General features: G+C 35.7%; 1 protein-coding gene across 8 annotated transcripts in view; it reads right to left on the bottom strand.

Moving 5' to 3' along the window:
* AGTPBP1 (ATP/GTP binding carboxypeptidase 1) overlaps positions 1-15,569 on the bottom strand; it is a 68,302-nt gene that overhangs the window by 16,204 nt on the left and 36,529 nt on the right. For 4 of the 8 annotated variants that reach the window (XM_074931736.1, XM_074931739.1, XM_074931737.1 and 1 more), the window contains 8 exons: positions 14,497-14,584; positions 13,657-13,801; positions 11,243-11,396; positions 10,321-10,501; positions 8,722-8,851; positions 8,252-8,383; positions 6,426-6,602; positions 1,019-1,179 (listed from right to left, as the gene is read on the bottom strand). In XM_074931736.1, coding sequence (XP_074787837.1) covers positions 1,019-1,179; positions 6,426-6,602; positions 8,252-8,383; positions 8,722-8,851; positions 10,321-10,501; positions 11,243-11,396; positions 13,657-13,801; positions 14,497-14,584 — 1,168 coding nt within the window. Of the gene's footprint in view, positions 1-1,018; positions 1,180-2,639; positions 2,783-2,804; positions 2,942-6,425; positions 6,603-8,251; positions 8,384-8,721; positions 8,852-10,320; positions 10,502-11,242; positions 11,397-13,656; positions 13,802-14,496; positions 14,585-15,569 lie in introns of those variants that run through there. The other 4 variants (XM_074931740.1, XM_074931741.1, XM_074931742.1 and 1 more) reach the window with 4 other exon arrangements.

Below are 15,569 nucleotides of genomic sequence, written 5' to 3'. Positions count from 1 at the left end.
CCACAGAGTACCACAGATGCCCTCCCATATCTCTGCTGGTTTTGTATGGCCTGCAGACAAACTGCTCCTTAGTCTAGCATCTAATGAAAGTCTTAGTCTCAAGCACCTCCTTGTTTCAGCTGCACAAAAAACAATAATAAATTTAATTTTCCTCCCAAATTTCCACTGTATGGCTTTAGCTAAGATGGAGATACAGCCAAGGCCCCTATAAAAACATTTTTGGCTTTAAGTATGCCAAGGAGTAACATGTAATAATGTGTAAATCTTACTCTTTTCTAATTTAATACTTTTCTGAAATCTGGAACTCTTTTTTAATCTCTAAGAGATCTTCAGAAAGAGATGCCTGTACATTTGAAATCACTTACTTGATGTGCATCCCCAACTACCATGTACACATGTATACTTCACTGATGAATTACATGAATGGAAATATACAATAGCATGCATATTTCTGCAAGCCTATCTAGAGCTTTAAGAATTGGCAGTAAGTTATTAAGTTAGCCACTGAGCAGACAGGATACATTTCTTTTGTGACCCAAACTTTTTTAAGTGTTTTTGTATCTGAGAGAAAAAAAAAAAAAAAAAAAATTGGAAGAAAAACTTACAGTTCTTACAATACTTTAAGACATGTACTTTAAGTCTGTCTAAACACATTTTTAATACTGTAGCCAGTAATAAAGAAAAGAAAAAAAATGCTCTCAGAGACAACTGAGACCTAAGACCTACTGAGTTTTACTGCTCATAATAACTCCCCAGTGACATTAAAATTGCCAGCGTTTATCCCAGCAACAAATGTGATGTATAGTTTAACTCTGCATTTACTGTTTTCTTCAAAAGTTTGAATCAACTGGATTAACACAATAGGTCTCCAATACATTCAGATTATTGTTACACTAACAGGTCACAACACATCAACATTATTTTTGATGAGTGGAAGAACTTTGAGAGAAACCTTACATCACTCGAGAAATTATAATCTTTCCTGCAAAAAAGTAAATAGAATAAAAATATGTACTACCTTGTCACTTTACAGCTTGACTCAATCAGCTCATTTTCAATATCCAACAGACTAGAAGGTAGATTGTATTCCAAAGGTGAGGTCATTCTTTTTAAACGCAGTAAGCCAATACAGAATTTTGCTCCCATCTCCTCCAGTTCTCTTGTCCCTATCTGCAATCCCTAATTTAAAAATAAGATTTAAAATACAAAATAGGTACATGCAGATGGACCCACACATACTATAGAATTACTATTTAAAATACATTTTGTTATTTAATACACTCTCTTGCTCTAAAGACAGAACAAATAAGAACTGTAGAATAAATTTAAGAGTATCAGAGAAAGCTCAGAGAATAAATGCATGATTCATCCACATTCCTTTCGAGCTTCCTAGTCTACCCTTCGGGTACATCAGTATTAAAAGGACTTTACCCAGTGGCATTGGAAAAGAAACAGAGATCATGTCCAAATTTGTAAGTATAAATTAATTTTAAAACCTGAGACAAAATTTATAAAAAAACTACTTCAAATACTAAGATTTCAAATACAAGACTCTTCATAGAAGTTCCGTCAGAATGAAAAAAAAAAAAAATATCAGTGAATTAATACTGTATCTGTGATCAAGTTCATAGCTATGTTCTGACACATAAATAAGACTATTTAAGGCAACAAAGTTACTCCTTGACACAAACACCTCTTCCCCACCTTTAGAGGCTCCATGTGTTAATTCTGAAAGCATTTATTCACACATTTAGTAATTAAAAGCAACAAACATGAAGTATCAAAAGCCATATCTCTTTTCTAACTTGAATCAAGGCATTTTCCTCTCAAAGAGTATTTAGGAGGTAGAACTTATGGAATATTCTCCAAGTTTACATATGTGATAAAGCCTCCCATCAGATAATTCTACACTTTTCATTTAGCCAGCAGTGCAGTATGTAGGAACACAACCGCTAACCTCAATTACTTTATGAAAAGAGAATGATATTCAAGAGTGACCCTCAACAATTATGGAATTGGCTAGTACTGACTGTAAATACACTAACAAATTCAATGGCACAACCCAACTCAATCTCTCTCTTTGCCATTTCTGTATCTCAGGAGAATTTAAAAGGATTTTAGTCTGGATATTCTAAACCTCTTAAGGTAAATGGTAGTTAAAAAGAGCTTCATCAAAACAAGCAGGGAAGCAGAAGAACCAGGAATTGCTGGTAAGCTTTTACAAGTAGGAAAATACATGATGCAAAAGAATGGAATAGGATATTTTTTTACTAAAAGCTAAAAAAACCACACACACGAGCTTTGTATATGTTGCCACACTGATGCTGTATTTTAAAATACAGGCTTTAAAAGAAAGTGTTATGTTGCTCCAGAAATGCTACAGTCTGAACATTCTTCATATACTTCTGTTCAGAGCATAAGCACACTTAATAAATGGAAAGTTTGATGTGATTTTTCTTGTGAGATCTTTTTTTCCCTCGGTAGTCTTCATAAACAAAGTGCTTTTTAGTAACAAGAAGGCTAAAGCTATATCCACTATTCTAAACAGTGCCATCCTCCAGCCAAATGGTACAGAAACCCATTAGCAGTGAACAAGAGTCGGATATTTCAGTATTATTGTTAATAGTAATACTACTTACCTCTTTTATAATGCTTTTGTGCTGTAGGTTTCAAAGCACTTTATTAATAAAGGAAGAATTATCCTCACTTTACTGATGGAGAAATGGAGGCAGAGAGGGTTGAAGCGATTTGCACAGTGTCTCACAGCATGCCACTGACCCCGCTGGGAACAGAAATCAGTTCTCCTCACTCCCAGTGCAGTACCTTATCCACAGAGGCCAATTTTTTGTTTTTGTTTTGTATTTGTTTGCACGTCAGTAACATTCGAGGACCCCAATCATAGCTGGGGCTCCACTATGCTAATCACAGGAAGACACAGTCCCTGCCCCAAAGAGATTAAAATAACATTAAGGACAAGAGGCAACAAGTATGCAGAAGTGGAAGAAGGGTAACAGTAATCTCACTGTTACACAGGTTACTAACGTGCACAACTTGATGGTTCAGAAACTTTTCCAATCATTGTCTACATCTGTTGCTGAAGAAGATATCGTTAGTTGGCAGATGCCTTATAGACAGTATACAGGAGTGGCTTTAAGTTGAAAAAGGACAAGAGCACAGTATGAAAGAAAGTGCAAAGACAATTGTTAGAAAGATAAATAGCGTGTGCATGTTCCGTGGCTGCTATTTTCATCACAGCCAAAAGAGGATATAATTAAAGAGAGACTAAATGGATCAGATTGGGGTGGATAACTGAAATGCCTGGAAGTTAAGTTGGAACTTACTATACTGAAGGTTCTACATACTTGCAGTAAATGCCCATGCCAAACTCTAGATTTGCTTCTGTCATTTCTTTAAATCACAATAAAGAATGCAGTACTACACGCTGCCAAATACCAAATTTCTTAATTCATTATTATTCTTCTATCAGTCAAATCTCTTCACTTCCATTAAACAAGAGACCTGAAGCCTGTTTCAGCAAATAGTAATAAACAGTTGCCCTAAGTAAGGGACCTGAGGTAAAGTTCATTTTCACTGAAGCCGTGATTACACACCTCTTCTTGATCTTCCAAACACCTGTTCTAGTACCTTTAACTGTGGTCTATTAAAGTTCCTTAAGTGTTACAAGCATTGCTTTTAAGAACAAGCCACCTGGAAATAGCTGCTGGTTTTGTTGGGTTTTTTTTTAACATGCACTGAATTTTATTCTTTTTGTTTACATTTTATACATCTGTCCTTCTTCTAGACAGTAACATTTTAGATGGCTGGTTGAAGTCTTCCTTACTAAGCATGTCATGAAAATACCTTCACATGAATACAGTATCTCAGTGTCAAGCTTTCCTTCATGAAAGCAAAGATGCAAAACCAAGGCACAACAGATTGTGACCTCAAGTTGAGAAGAATATTCCTGTAATATGTCAGTTGGACAGTAAGACATCATCTTGCTCTTCGTTCTTATTCAGCAGAGGCTACAAAGTTGTGATCATTTCTGAGAACTCAAAATCTAGAGACTAAGGAATCATAGTAACTGACGAAGTTTGTTGACTGAATCCTCATGTCCTAAAGTCTTCTCTTTAACGTGTATCATAAGAATTCCAGGTAACAAAATCTTTTCAATTAACTTAAAAATTAAGCAATACTCCCAAATTTATTAATCTTTAATCAGGAAAGGGATTTATTTCAGTTTTCACATGGTTTGAGCTATTGAAGAAATTGTTCTTTTTTGTCTGGCATCTTAATTATCCTCCATAGTAGATCTTGGAGCACCTTTTCCCCTGAATGTTTGCTTTCCAGTATCTTAAATCACAGATGAGTGAGCAATATTTGCAACACTAGTTCTCAATGTACTACAAAGACACCACTCAAACAGTTAAAACAAGATTGCTTCCATTGATAACACTGTCACCAGGGATCTTAAATTCAGGTAAGAATTGCTAACTTCAGTTCAACAGCTTCCTGGCTGGAAGTAGTCTAGCATCACCATTGTCTGAGTAAAACAAAAAGGAATAAAAATTTGATGTTTTGATATTATCCAACTTTAGCAAAGACTCAGCATGTCTTTCACAAAGAACAGAGCTGTTGAGTAATCCTTTGTGTTTTGAACAAAATTCAGCAATGCCATACCAAAAGACAACTGGAAAAGTGCTTCAGACCTCTACATTATACACGGTCAGATCTGAACTGTCCTGTCCTTTGGGATGGGAAGTAGGAGGGGAGGGAATTACTACAGCTTAACTCCTCCTTGTGTTTTGAAATAACATATTATGAAATATGTCATCTAATTTATACCACAAGATTATTCAGAGTTGCTGGTCCCACTCCCTCCAAAAAGGCTGAGACTATTCATCTCTTTGACCCTCTCACTGGAGAAATGTTGCTCTTGTTCTCTCTAGTCACCTTGGCCTTTTAGATACATTTTATTAGTAAGTCTGAGCGTTATCATAGTGAAGAAAAATGAAGAATCTTCCTGTATGTTCAGAGGATGACTAAGACCTCACAAACTGTTTTATTACAAATGAAATGAATGACAGAACAGCAATTTGATCTCATCAGATAGATTATATTACATAGAAGAATGCTCCTGCCTTTTGAGTAAACGATTTTTCCACAGAATTGTGCCATTTTTTCCTCCCTTACCAAAGAACAGCTTTTCAGATTAAGCATCTTGATAGTTCAACCACAAAGCATCTTCAATTCACCTTTCTTAAGAACTCTCTGTAGCAACACTGCTAAAGCTATAAAGGTTCATGCTTAAGAATATTCTAGAAGTTTCAAAAAGAAGCAAGTTGGATGTACTGTTATTTTTTTAAAGCTCCATAATGATGTCATCTGAAGAATAATGGAATGTTCTGACAATAGCAGGAATGCTTCTCTTGTTAATTGATGAAGTTAACTCATTCATTTAGTAGTTACAAACCTACTGAAATTTCTGCCAAAATATCTGTCTTCCTTCTGTCTAGGGAGATAAGCAGGGGAGTTGGAGCATAACTTAATACATTAAAAATACCTTGTTCTAACTTTTATTTTTTGTTCCTGCCCCACCCCCATCCTCTTGATCCCAGCCTTCTGATCCTCTTTTTTGCAAAGCACCTTGAGTCTTGTGGTCATTTTCTTGATTAGCTTTCCTAAACTCTATTTTCAAGCAGAAGAAACTGTGACTTCTACCATGAATATTAATTTTTAAAACTTGCTTCAATTTGTAGCTAAATTTAACCCAGTGACAGGAGTTGAAGATCAGATGTTAGGGTGGTGATTCTTTTTTCTCCACAAATATTTCTTTGAACTAAATTTTCTGCTAGTGAGAAACTACAAACAGGGGCACCTTTTGTTTTTAAAAATCCAGCCCTGTTAACATTTTTGAATAAGACAAATTGAAGACAAGTTTTATTTGTATTTATAAGCCTGTTTCTGCAGCTACACAGGAAAATTCTGTAAGGGACATTACTAAATATCTGCTAAAGAACCAAGAACTGCCATGGTGAAGTCTGAAATTACCATGTGTACATGAAATTTTTATTCTAATATTGGCAGTTATTACTACCCAGTTCTAATCATCTACTGGAAAGAAAAGTTCTGGGTTTTTAACTACATATGATATATCTGTATTAGAAGCAATAATATACATCAATCTTGTTAAAACAGCCAATAAGTATAACATACTATGGGGAAGGGGTTAAGTGACAAATGAAGACTGCTGTGCAATCTGTAATACTGTGAAGTATGTAATTTCACTCTAACATTAGTGTACACAGATCTTAGATGAGTTTTAGAAGTTTAAAGCAAGCAAGCAAGTGGGGTTATAGAAGAAGATATCAATGCAAATGGAAGAAATTTTAAAGCAAGAACAGTTTAACTGATTATTTTCTTACCTTGTATTTGCCTTGGTCACATCCACATAACGTGCTTTCCATTGTGTAGCTCCTTTGTACTCCTATTTCTCTCCAGACAACAACTCGTGCTGTTGATTCCTTGGACTTTTCCACTACAAAGCTGCAGCTGCCCATGCAGAATGCTGGGGCAGTTTGACTCAGAATCTTGGGGAGTGCCTGCAGGACATTAATTTGAAAAATTCAGCAGTTATTTTACTTCACTTACAGAAGCAGGTAGTGGGGGAGGAGAATATGCAGTCATAAACTATTACAAGAAAATTTTGCTGCAATTCAAATGAAAAGAACAAGAATTAAAACATTTCTCCATATTGAGTTTTCAAAACTCAGTGAGGTCAAACAACAATAGGTTTGCCATTTCCTACTTATTAAAATCCTCCTTTTCCTATTCAATACCTAAAATTAAGTGTTAGTCAAGTGGGTAAGAATCAGGATACAAAAGAATTCTTCAGGTGATCACCATCTCCTAATTCACCTAGCTACCTTTTCTCAAATTAAGTCTACTACATACCCCATCTAATTAATTAATTTAATGCAGTTTCAGACTCAACAATCCAATTTGCAGACATAACACAGTATTTCATTAATATATGAAATTCCATTCGTATTCAGCAAAGCACTAGGTACATTTTTAACCTCAAGAATGTGAATCAAAGTTCATCGTAACTGTTTACCTGACAGCTTTGGAAAAAGACAAGAAACAGTTATGCAAATATCTGTATTTCACTAATGCTACATTTTTCCAGCTTTTATTTGTATCAGTTAAGCCAAGAAACACATGACCACTCTGAATTTACTATTTCAGTAGTACATATACCATTATTAGTACAAGCTTGCCCAAATATTTTAGTCCTCTTTTTTGAATCCAGAAGGTTTTTTTCCCACAACTGTTATTGACTAATGTCGTTTCTGCACTATGGTAGTGCAGACTGAAGTGACAAAACTCCATGTGATAAAACCCCATATATAAAAATACAGTGAGCAGCAGACATGAATGGCATCAGACTCAGCATCCAGGAAATGACACAAGAAAATCATGAAGTGACTGATTTTTTTTTTAAATTAGGGAGACTTGAGGAAAAAAAATCTGAAAGCATTTGTACGCATTTATACTCACGGATGTATAAAAAGCATTTCAACGTGTATTCCACAGGTTTTTGAAACTTAGCTGCATCTTCTCAAAAAACCCACGGGGTTTGGACGCATTAGGTTGCATAGATTTGCAGTTGCCACAAGGCGGCAGTAGAGTTACACAGAAACGGGTAAACCCTAATTCGTTACAAATATTTTTGAATTTTTGAAAGCATATACAATGCAGTGGATGTCGTTTGCGCAAGTTTCTTAAGGCACATGCTTTCACTACACATCTTTATAAGAGGAACCTTGCCTATTTCCATACAAAAATTAGTATTTCTCAGAACAATTCAGTATTTTTAATTTTTTGTTGCTAGAATATCGTTTACCATGCTTAAGGGACTCTTTTTTTCATTCAGTCCTTATAAATGCACAGAAGTGTATTGTCCATGTATTTACTCTAATGGTTATGTTGAACACAAAAAAGCACATATTGGTACAAAGACCAAAAAAACCCTAAAGCACCCTACTAACATTAAATCCTTAGCTGTATTAGTGGTACAATGTCTAAAGCTCTCAAAATACTCTGAAGTACACTCATGAACTAAAAAGAGATCATTCTAAGTCTGCTTATGCTATAAAGTCACTATGTGCACAAAATAATATTGGGAAGATAATTGAAAAATATATACCAATTTCATGCCAAGTGAAAAAGGTACAAATGTTGAACTTACCCTGTAACAAGGATCTTCCATCAGGTCACAAGAGGCGGCATTAACATTTGTGTGCCACATTGTCTCTTTGATGCTGCAGCCATACATAAATACATTCTTTTTACGAGAGTGACCATGATAATCACAGTAGACCTACAATAAATCATTTGGCAAAATAAAGCCAAGATACATGGAATTAACATTTAATAAAAGAAACAGACAAAAATTTATATTTGTACTTTTGAAGAGATTAGGAAACATGACTCCTTATATAATTAATTTGTGTCAAAAAAATGTAGGATTCACCTGAGGAAGGTTTAACCCTCTACCCTATCAAAGGAAACAGATTTAAAGGTTTGCAGAAGACCAGTTCTCCAAGTCAAATTTAAGTGTGACACAGTTTACAAGACCGTATTAAAATGCTTAATTTACAGACTAGCTACATAGACAAGATTAGAAAGATTCAGAATTGCTTACACACACATACTCACCAAAGGTAAACGTTTTATAGCAGCCAGATATTGCAGTAACCCTTTAGCATGGTAAATAGTGGGATGCAGATCTGGATTTGGATTTTGCCACTGTCTGTTTAAATCTTCTCCACTTAAAGAGCAACGGTGGCTATTGCGGGGGGGTGGAAAAACGCATGATGTAGTCTGCATTATCATACTTTTAAATAAGCCTCCCCCCCACCTCCAGTTTTCCTCATCACCACTGTTTCTTTGGAAGGAGTCTGGTAAGAAACAAACCTCAGTTTTCTAACATGCCAAGTAATAGAAGTGTTTGGGGTTTTTTAAATTATGTTTCAAACCCCCTAAAAATAAATTAGAAGTAGCTTCTTATATGAAAGTCAATTGTAATCTTGCTTCTTTGCTGTTGAAAATGAAGGCTCGCGATTCTATTCAAATGCTAGTTTGAAATCACTGATTTGTAATATATGGCATCTTTACAGCTTTGGTGTCTTAACTTCTGTAATATAAAGACTAATGTCAATCTGAAATCTAAGACTTGAAACATGTTAGGAGACACACTGCTGTGAGAAAAGAAAGAAAGAAAAAAATAAACAACCAAAAAGCCCAGAGGCCAAATGAAGATAATCTCTGTATTCAGTCAACTATCAGACAGAATTTTTAAACTTACAGAAATTCATGTTCATGCATTCATCTTCAATACATTTGTCTTTAGATTGTGTCTGCTGAGACAGAGTTCTTAATTGTCACTGCATTAAACTTTCACTCGTATTCAGAATTACTTAATTCCAGGTCTTCTGTTCTATACATGCTTTTACATATATAAAGACAGGGTTCTACTCAAATCCATAACTGATTGTATTTTTATTTTGTTCACAAAACCTTTTAAAATACTACCCATAACTAGGCTAAGAAGGAACCACAGATTCACCATACCAAAATTTCCATTTCATATTAATTCCTTCTAACCAAGTAAGTATAGACTGCTGAATACCTACTCATAGCGGTATCAAAAGGTTCTGAAATATCCCTTAGATTTGTTAAGAAAAGTGGTAGTAAGTGAAATAATTACTATTAATAACTTTAAATCAGGATATTCTCTTATGCTTTCTCTTGCCTGTTAACTTTCCCCCTTTTAATAACACTTGACAACATGCATTTCTACAACATTCTTCTAAAAACGGTAATTTAAAAAAGAGCAAAAAATTATGTAAAAATCTGTCTCAGATACAAGGACTATTCTTTTTCATGAGAACCACAAACTTGTTTCCTAAAAGCAGCTGTGCTCTCATATAACACTCTATACCTATCCAAGACACTAGTTCAGAGACAATTAAAATACCATGTCAAATCACACAGAAATTATTATCATCCATGAACAACCAAGAATACATTTTATAAAACTGAAATTCATGGAACAATGTATTTGCCTTTAAAAAAGCCCAAAAATGGAAAATTCTTCACAATTTTGTGGTTGTTTTTCCTATCATCATGAATCAATGTTTTTCATATTGCATTTTTACATTTCTGTGATTAGTTTAGATTTTTTTCTTTAAAAAAATAACAGACACAAAGACTTAGTAGTACAGGTTACATATTTGTGAGTAAACTTATGCTTACTTTCCATTGATGACACCATCTGGATTGAGCATGGGAATAATTTTGAAAATGTAAGATTCTCGTAAACATTGGGCACTTGGATTATTGCTCATAAGGTATTCCAGTGTTCCTTTCATAACCCAGCTTGCATTAGTCTCTCCAGGATGTACACGAGCAGATAGGAAAACATAAGGACGATTCCCTAAAAGAAGTATGCATAGAGGTTGCAAAACATGACTCAAGCTAAGGAAACATTTTGTTAACTGAAAAAAGAGGTAATAGCCAGCTTCATTTGTTACAATGGAAAATACAGTATTTAGAAGTTTTTTATTGAGTATTGTTGTTATTGATAGAGCTTGCCAGAATACTGTTATAAGGACTGCTAATTACAGAACTCTCACAATGGAGCTTTAAATACAATCAAACAATTACACAGTCATGACTAGTTTGAGCTGGCAATTACAGTATTATGACTTTGATGGCTTTTTTTCCAATAGCCAAGAAAAATACTGAGGTGAAGGAACAAACCAGGAATGCTGTCATAACTAAAGCTCACTTTAAATCTTAGTAGCTTAGATATTGGCTTTATGAAAGATTTTTTTGTCAAGCAAATAACCTGAGCATTTGGAGAAAAAAGTTATTTGGACATCAGGTATTCTTTCCCAAGTGTAGTCTGCAAAATGTAACATACAAAAATATCTAGCAACTGATTTAAAATATATGTATATACTCTTATATATCCAGATATAAATATCCTTACTTGACTACCACAAATATTATTAAATGCAAATCCTGAATATTGACGCATCTTAATTTCATTGAATTCATTACCTTTATTTTACATTGCTATTTCTACAATGCACAGCAGTTAATACTGATTTTTTTTCAAAAAGAGCTAGTTTTACATTATGTTCAGTTGATAAGAAAGAGAAGTCATACTTACTGAACTGACGGATGTGTTCAGAATAACTGGACTCCGGCATGGCTGTAATAGTGACTAAGGGACAACTGTTACCAGCCAGGGTCTCACAGAGAACATCTTGTCGAAAATATATCTGTTGAGGGTTGTGCATAGATTCCAGCTTCTGAAGATGCATCTTCATTCCAAAAATAATGAAAAAATACTTCAAATCTTTTGCAGTTACATATCACAGAATATTCCACAGGTATTATTTAACCAATCTTACTTTTTATTGTTCTATACAACGTTCAAGCCTCCATCATAATTTTGACCATGAAATATCACTCTCTACATCTCTAACTGACTTACTTTGTAGAGCCTGGTTTTCCAACTGCTTTGAGGAAAATGAAGGGACTGAGGGTACATTATTTTCTACCAGATGATACCGTAAGGTATGTGGGAGAAAAGAACCTCTACTTCATCAAGGTTATCTGATCAGGGACCTTTTCAGTGCAAAAGGGGATAACAAGGGAGAAGCAATAAACAGGAACAGAGAGAAACAATCCTGCTTGCTAGACAAGAAATAACAAAAACAGTAACAAAGACCTAAGTCTCCAGTCTCTAACTAAACTGGCCATTAAGAATCTACAGGCAAAGCTTTGGAAAGAGTCACCTAAGGGACAAGGAGGAAACAAGAAGAATGTAAGGATTTGGGATATTCAAGGGGATCTTGTGAGACTATACAAAATTTACACACCTGATCCCTACAGTCTGCCCTTAATTACATCTCTGTGCAGTCTCACTCTCTACTCCATGCATACAAGTGCTGTCTGAACTGGGTGCAACTAACAAGAAAGGTGTGAGTGGATTTGGGGTCAGCATCAGTGCTCTTGGAAGCACCTCCGTGGGCACTACAGTCGGCATTAAAATCAGTGGACTTGGTACCAGCAATGCAAACAAGAGGGGATCTCAGTGCCAGCTACTGGAATGTGTAAGGGTCTTGGTGTCCAGCCACTGGGGCAAGAACAGTGTGTGTCCCAAAAACTAGCTAGTGGGGTGATAAGGGTCAGTGAAGCAAGGGTAGGTGTCCTCAGCACCTAGAGAAAGAACAAGGGTTACAAGCCCATGTGCCTGGTACCAGCTGCTGGGGGCAGGGGGCAAGCATATGCATCTTCCCCAAAACTACTGTACATGGACGGGTGTGTGTGCAATGTGCTAGCAAGCTTCAAGGTGGACTACCCAGAAAGTATGAGGCCCCAGGTTGAGGCAGGGGTATCAGGTGGGCAGAGAGTCCATACTGGCATCTGAGGAGAACCACAAGTGCAGAGTGCCAGTGAGACAAGTGTGAGAATGCATGCATCTGTTTACTAGTGAGCACCAGGCTGGACTAGCCTGCAATTTGGAGGCCTGCACAGCAGGTAAGAGGCAGGGGTATGGCACAGATGGGCCATGCTAGTTGTTCACAAATGTGTGTGTGCTTCTGATTCTAGGGTGGAATTTCAGCTGGGAACAGCAATCCTTATCAGCTGGAGAGGAGGAAAGGGACCTGGGTGTCCGTAGTTCTATTTTAAGCAAGTCCCAGCAGTGTTACACACAGTTGCTGCTGAAGGCAGCACCTTGTCTGTGCCAGACTGTGTAGCCAGCCACACTGGGAGGGGATGGGATGTGCAAGTGTGTGTGCATGAGTCTCAGTATCTCTTTGGGATACTCAGACTCACTAGTGGTTGAACCTACAAGCAAACAGGAAAGTAGCAGCCACATCCATGAGCCTGAGACAGACACCCCCAGGGTTCCTTGGCTAGGCTCCAGCATCCAAGCAGGAGGAAGCACCAGACCCCAGAGCTGTTGGAGGCAGCAGCCACATAAAACATCCCTTAACAGGTACTTCTTCCAAGACCAAGTATGGCTTAGTAAAAAGTTTTGTTCAACTCTTACACACTAGCCACTGAATCCCCAAGTTTGCTTTTAATGTCATGGCAGAAAAAAAAAAAAAATCAACAGACATTCTAAACATGAGTTTTGCTTAGTACTAAAAGCTTCACAATACTTCCTTAGCCAATTCATTATCCTAAAAAGGTCTCTAATTATCTTAAATATAGTAACTGAATAGGTCAGTTATGAAGAGGTGTATGTAGAACAGCAGGATATGAGTAATTTGACTCAAACACAAATACTTCATCCAGTTAGCACCGTTTCCAGTCAATTATGAATTATGATTCCCAGAAAACCCATTTAGCCTGCAAGTAAGTATCAATTTTATTTTTCCGGGGACTGTTCTTTAGAACAACTAGACACTTTGCCAGTCTAAACATGAATGTTTTATGAAAATTCTCATTTTAAGGAGTATTTTGAACTTATAAAAAGAAATAAAAAAAGAGTTCACTCTTGAATGCTTATGTTTCACATTGTCCAAAAGTATAAATATACATGTATGTAACAGTTCATAATCTTCTCACCTTTAAAGTTGAGTATGTATATGGATAATGGTAAGCAAAGTAGCAGACATCATCTTTATGTTGGAAAGTCACTGTGAATGTAATTGTGTAGTAAGATTTTCCTTTCTGACCTCCAGCAGCAATTGAACTTCTTGAAAAGTGATTCCTAATAGTAAAATGAAGGTAATAAACACATCAGAATTTTTTTTTTCATATCATTGATTATTCCTGAACACACATTCTAAGAGCCAAGATTTTTAGTGACTGTATTTCTCTCCTATGTACATAAAGGTTAAATACACTATTTCCCACTATCTGTAAAGACACTTCATTATAACAGTGATACACCTTCATTCACACTGGGAAAAGGTGAGCAAACAAAAATGAGTAACAAAACAAAACAAAAGAAAGCAAACAACTGCCAACCAAGATGGGTAATGCATGGATATACTGTACCATCTCATCCTGTGTTCCAGGATTGCTTTAAAATGACTACACCACAGAATACAGGAGCCCAATCGCAAGCACCACATGATCAGTATTACTGGAAGTCACTATTAAGATTTCAAGCAAACATGCATATACACATTCCCTTAAAAGCTTCTCTGGAACAGTATGCAATTTCTGACAAAAGTATAAGGAGATGAACAGCTTAAATATTAGCAGTGTGCTAACAAAATAAGACCCTATATATTTTGATCACTTCTGTTACTCTCCACAGTAACTCAAGAAGAAAACTGTTCACAACAGACCTACTAAAATAGAATTATCAGACTCAGAAGAAAATATTTCTCCTCAAAAATTGTACCTCATACTAATCTTCAGTATAAGATCTGCTGTATATTTGACTGGTGTACTCACTTATAGTAACAAATATCTGTCCCAACACGAGTCCAGCATGGTCGAGAACATAATGCTTCTTGAACAGAATACATGAGGGGCTGCATACCTTAAAGAAAAAAAAAAATGCATCTCACTTTAATTCTTAACATTAAACATCAAGATCTTTGCAGATGTGTTTATTTGTTGGATGTGTTGACCACATCAACACTTATATGCAAGTCTCCAAACTACCTATATTCATTTACTCATTATCATAAAGTGTATTCTCATGAATGCCTGGGTATTGTAAACTCTTTCAACTAGGTGACAAAGGATTCCTTCCCCTCTCCCCCTCATCAAGTCCTAATTTTCAAAAAATAACAAATTAAGGAAAAAAAAAAAAAAAAGAATCAGACCTACAGAAGACCAAAATTAAATGTTTAAATGAAAGCTGTAGTTAGCATGAATGGTAATCTACAAGAAGTCTTTGGTACCACTCCCTCCAACTCACCATTCCAAAAAGGCTTCAGAAAGAAAACAAAAAAATGTTACTATCATCCATTCATGTGGACACTTGGAAAATAAGTGATGTTTCAGGATATTTTTTTTTTTAAACAGTAACTCTTCAAAGTTTATATTTTTTAGAGAGTATACTGAAGTTGAATACTTAATATAAAGTTAGAGTAGAAGTACATATTAATTGAACATTATTTACTAGCTAGATAGCCAAATACATTGATTGATTCAGTTAGTGTATTTAAAAAAAGGTAACTAGCAGGTTAAGTATATGCAACATACGAACGATGATCTAATGTAACTGATGAAGATTAGTCTTATTACTGGTCAAACTACCTGGTATACTTGGATTTTATCACTGTGAATTGTACAATTATGGCAAAGAAGAATATGATGTTACTCTGTCCCAAGAGTTTAGCGGAAGGCGAGGGGAGCTTCTCTTCCTCCTTTTTAAAGGACAAATTTCAGAAAATCCAGCAGGAAAAAAACCCCCTAACAAATGGTTTTAAATTGAATGATATACACCTTCCAACAAGTGGAAGAAAGGTATAATAAAATAAGACAGAACTTTTGGATGAGGTACAAGCAGCAAACGG

Source organism: Athene noctua, chromosome Z (genome assembly GCF_965140245.1).
Source record: "Athene noctua chromosome Z, bAthNoc1.hap1.1, whole genome shotgun sequence".
Lineage (NCBI taxonomy): Eukaryota > Metazoa > Chordata > Aves > Strigiformes > Strigidae > Athene > Athene noctua.
Note: the sequence above shows the minus strand (reverse complement) of the source record. Positions and strands in the feature narration are given on the sequence as shown.